Consider the following 4618-nt stretch of genomic DNA (forward strand, 5'->3'; position numbering starts at 1 on the left):
CCTCCCCCCCCCCCCCTGTTATGGTTGGAGGTGGACAGTTCTTATCATTAAACTATCGCATATTTCTCACAGCTAATAAAATGATTGAAAAGAGGTATACATGCATTACGCAATGAAAGCAGATGTCATTTAAACACGATTATGAAAGCTCCTGATGATACTATTCTGTGCCAGTCCTTATATTAAGAGTGAAGCAACCACTATTGGTGCTATTAATTTGCTACTCAACTTTCATGAATTTGGGCTTAGTTTTAGGTTCGATGAAAGTCTTAGTACATAAATATTTGGTTTCAAGAGTAGTTACTGTGCCCGCTGACCCTTTTCTTAAAGAAGTTTTTAATCTATCACTTATGTGCGTGTGTGTGTATATATATATCATCTTGAGCAAGGTGCTTTTTTGCACATTTTTGAAATTCGCAGCTACATCCAAAAGATACGAGTGGCTATATGTACAACACTTTTGTTTATTATGGTTAAAAAATACTTAGGAAATTTGAAGACTTTATCCTTATTTGGTATCTTGTTAGTTTGATTAGAACAAACTTATTATTGTCCAAAATGGTATCCTGATAGAGGTCTGAAAGTGTTCTCGAGATGTTACAAAAATATGGCTTAAAGTCTTGTTGTGGAGTGCAAATATGCTAAACAAATGGACAAAGAGTACCTAGGTTTCTGTATATAGGAGAATTTAAATATTCAAAGTTGTGTGAGTTGCTGGCGTATGGAACTAATAAGTTATAGATTATATCACGAAACATTGAAAAAAAATGATCGAGCATAGATGTAGGGATGCGATAAGGGTGATAGAACTAGGTTGGTAGGACTGCTATAGACACTAAATTTTCTAAGAAGATTAATAGAAGTTCTTGGGGGAGAAAATGAAGGATCTTCAAATTTATAGTTATGACCTTGAGAAAACTTATATAGTGCAGAGGAAGGTCCTTTGGTGAAGCTTGGAAGAGAAACGAATGCCACACAGAAATCAAGAAAAGGAAGGAATAACTATTAAATGCGTAAATGCCATAAAAGATGTATAAAAGAGCCATCATAAGTGTGAATGTGTGATAACAGTTGGAGGGAATATAGAGGAGTTTGCATCTCTTGTGCCGTGGGCTTACGACTTGTTTATGTTAGTCTAGGGATTAGTTAAGTAATAGGTTCATGGTGTACAATATTATGTGAGTTGATGAAATTAGCACAAGAGTCATTTAAAAGCTTGAAATGGAGAAACATTTTAGAGAGTAAAATGGTTTTAGAATAAGTCGAAGTAATATAGAAGATATGCTTTTCAATTTTGTCCAATATAAAAATTAATGAGATTGACATTCAAATCCAAGCAGAGTAAAAAAAATACTAGGTGATTTTCTGTCATCTATCTAAGCCTTGGCGGGTAGAGTTATTGATACATGTTGGTGGGAGATAGCAAGTGTCCGTTTTAATAGTCGAGGAGTGTTCAAGGCTTCAAGCTAGCATGTACGCCATCATTACAAAAAGATAATGATATTGAGGTGAGACTTAGTGGGATTGCGGTTTCCAAATGCAAATGATCAAAATTGATTCTATATATTACATCTCATTGAATTCTGATTTCTCCTTCCAAAAAAATAGAAAAAGAAGAGTCAGGCATCCAGAGAGATGTAAATATAGAATCAAATATAATGATTATATGGTTTCAAATATGATGATTGAAATGTTAGAGTGCTATGGGGAGTGTTTCTGATAAGAAGCCAGGTATCCAGTAATATCTTTTCTTTTTTTGTTCTAGTCATCATGGGATCAAAGTAGAATTATTGGCAGAAATTAAAGGAACAGAAAGTTGTGGAAGAAAGGCCCTATGAACAGAACAGAGATTTTGTATGCCATGAATTTAAGCAATTTTTGAACACAAGAAATGTTTTGTTTTCAGTATATTTGGAAAAAATATGCCCCCTATCAGCCTATCTGGTCAAAATTGTACAACAATACCCCGTGAAATCCCAAAAGTGGGGTCTGGGGAGGGTAGAATGTATGCAAACCTTTGGGGTGGCCCAGTAGTTTGAGCTTGGGATTTCCACGTTGGAGGTCTCAAGTTCGAAATTACTTGGCAGCGAAAGTAAGGGGTTTGCCTTCTGGGTCGAGCTCGTCGCACCTGGCTTGCCTAGTGCGGGTTACCTCTCCTATGTGGTGTGCGAGCTATTGCATAGGAGTGGGTGTTATATCCTATGCGCACCCAAAGGGAAGCGGCTGCAGGTTTTCCTTGTCATCATAAAAAAAATAAATAGATGTAACAATTCCATATACAAAGAAGAAAATATAGCTGGTCAAAATTGTAGGCCCCTCGATTTTCTTTTTTGCTGACAGCACATATATAAGCTTCTAATTGTTGTTTCTTATTGTTTCTGTGCTTTTTACTGGAAGATATGAAGAAACGGGATTTTGTATATTAAAATTTGAACTGAACGGTGAATCCATATCTTTCAAGGAAATAGTGCATGTAAAAAGTCAAGTGATTCCTCTATCATCAGTTCTCTGTCTCTGAATCCATATCTTGCATGAGATGTTCACTATGTGAAACCTTCAACTTTCCTTCTCTACTAAGAATTTCAATTAGACAAAGAGGGACCATGACTTCACTTTCTACATGGACATGTATTTTCTAATTTGTATCATTATGCATCATAAAAACACCCCAGGCATTTCTTCAATGCCATTGCTTCTGTATAGCCATTATCACTTATAATATATTCTGCTACCCTCTCTTTTATCTTTCCTTGTACTATTGTTATTGGGCAGCAGGTGTATTATACGTATGTATGCTTTGCCTTTGTGTTTCTCATAACCTTCTCTTTCATCATCTTAAAAGCTTACTGATCAAGAGATTCTTTACTTGCAAATTGAAACTTAGCAAAATGAACGCCTGCTTATCGTGAATTGCAACTTGGGCTGCTACAAGAAATCTCTTAATATTTTTGGTTGATCTTAACATAGTTTTACCTTCTTTTGATGCAGATACTGGATACAAACCCCCAGCTCTTTTTCCACCTCCAGCAACAAAGGCTGATAGAGTTGATAAGGAATGGAAAGATTGAGGAGGCTTTGGAGTTTGCTCAAGAGGAGCTCGCTCCAAGGGGAGAAGAAAATGTAATTATTAATATATAAATCTTTTCTCTTGCTTTCCCAAATCTCCTTTTTTTAGGCAACGATAGACCTGCTCCTTTAGTAACATGTAGGTCGCGAGTTTGAGGCATGGACACAACACCCCGTAGCAGTTTCCCCTACTCAATCACTTGCTAGGGAGATGCCTTTTATTAGAGCAATACAAGCCTTTAATCTAAATGACTGTTTAATCTCGTAGACTATTTATTATAAATGTCCGGAGAATTTTGATGCGTGGATGCTAAAAAAACCTACGGTCTCTTAAAGATTGCTGAATTTCTAAGTGGTCTTTCCCTGTCTCCACCCCTAAACTGCCAGCACCACGGGTTCCTTTCTCTTGGTCGACCTCCCTAGGAGGGGAGGCTGACGAGGGTAATGGGATGTGGGAAAAATCTGCTTTTGTTTCTGAAGAATTGGCTTGAGATTGACACCATCTTTTACTCTGAAAAAAAAAAGAAGCTTTGGTTGGCGCTATCCCATGTGTAACCCACCTCTTTAGTACATGACAATTTTTTAATTTCTTTTCTGCAGCAAAGCTTCTTAGAAGAGTTGGAGAAGACTGTTGCATTGTTGGCCTTTGAAGACGTGTCCAACTGCCCTGTTGGAGAGCTCCTGGATGTATCACAGCGGCTAAAGACCGCTAGTGAGGTCAATGCTGCAATTCTCACCAGCCAAAGCCATGAAAAGGGTTAGTCTCCTTTCCATTAAAGTCTAGTGTGTTTGAAAAAGCTTTTGTCGATTTCATAATTGGGACACTCGAATCAAATCAAAGAACTTGTGTGATATATAAACCTAATTAGGAATATTTATGTGTAGAAGATCATGGGGTGAAATGCTTCTTTTTTTAATGATTATTCTTTGATTTAAACAGATCCAAAGCTTCCAAGCCTATTGAAGATGTTAATATGGGCACAGAATCAGCTTGGTGAAAAAGCTGTGTTTCCGCGCATAACTGATTTATCGACTGCTAAACTGGAAGATCCTCCTGTTTGAAAGAAGACCAAAACTTGGTCAACTGCTTAAAGACAATGTATCTTTTCAACTTTCAAAACCTATAGATGCTTTTGTTCTTGTCAAATTATGGATTCTTAGATTAATGTTGTGTTCGTTTATCGATCACAATGTACATGAAGATAGTTTGTACTTCGTATCGTGTCTAGGATTCACAAAATTGGTTTGTGTTTGAAACTTGTGGAGAACATACAAAGAAGGTAAGCTATCAATCTCAAATCTGTCAAAATAAATACACTAGACTCCCATTTCAGAATTCCAATCATAACATCTTGAATCTTTTCTTATAGGAAGGAGTTTTAATAGTTTATATACAATATTTTTACTTAGGTGAAAGGATTCACATGAACTCTTTCCCTCCATCTTGTTTCGACACGGCTTTATGTCAGGTATAGTTGGTTAGAATTAAACGTTAGTAGATATATCCAAGTGTGTTAGGAGTGCAACTTAGGTATAGTAGCTCCAGACACCT

The 4618-nt window shown here is 36.7% G+C and overlaps 1 protein-coding gene across 1 annotated transcript in view; it reads left to right on the plus strand.

Moving 5' to 3' along the window:
* Positions 1 to 4408, plus strand: part of LOC107015411 (protein GID8 homolog) — a 9906-nt gene extending 5498 nt beyond the window's left edge. The window contains exons 4-6 of the mRNA XM_015215666.2: positions 2989 to 3120; positions 3667 to 3823; positions 4007 to 4408. Of these exons, the coding sequence (XP_015071152.1) occupies positions 2989 to 3120; positions 3667 to 3823; positions 4007 to 4128 (411 nt within the window). The 3' untranslated portion in view covers positions 4129 to 4408. The remainder of the gene's footprint in view (positions 1 to 2988; positions 3121 to 3666; positions 3824 to 4006) is intronic.
* The last annotated feature ends 210 nt before the right edge of the window (positions 4409 to 4618 follow it).

Source organism: Solanum pennellii, chromosome 3 (genome assembly GCF_001406875.1).
Source record: "Solanum pennellii chromosome 3, SPENNV200".
Taxonomy (NCBI): domain Eukaryota; kingdom Viridiplantae; phylum Streptophyta; class Magnoliopsida; order Solanales; family Solanaceae; genus Solanum; species Solanum pennellii.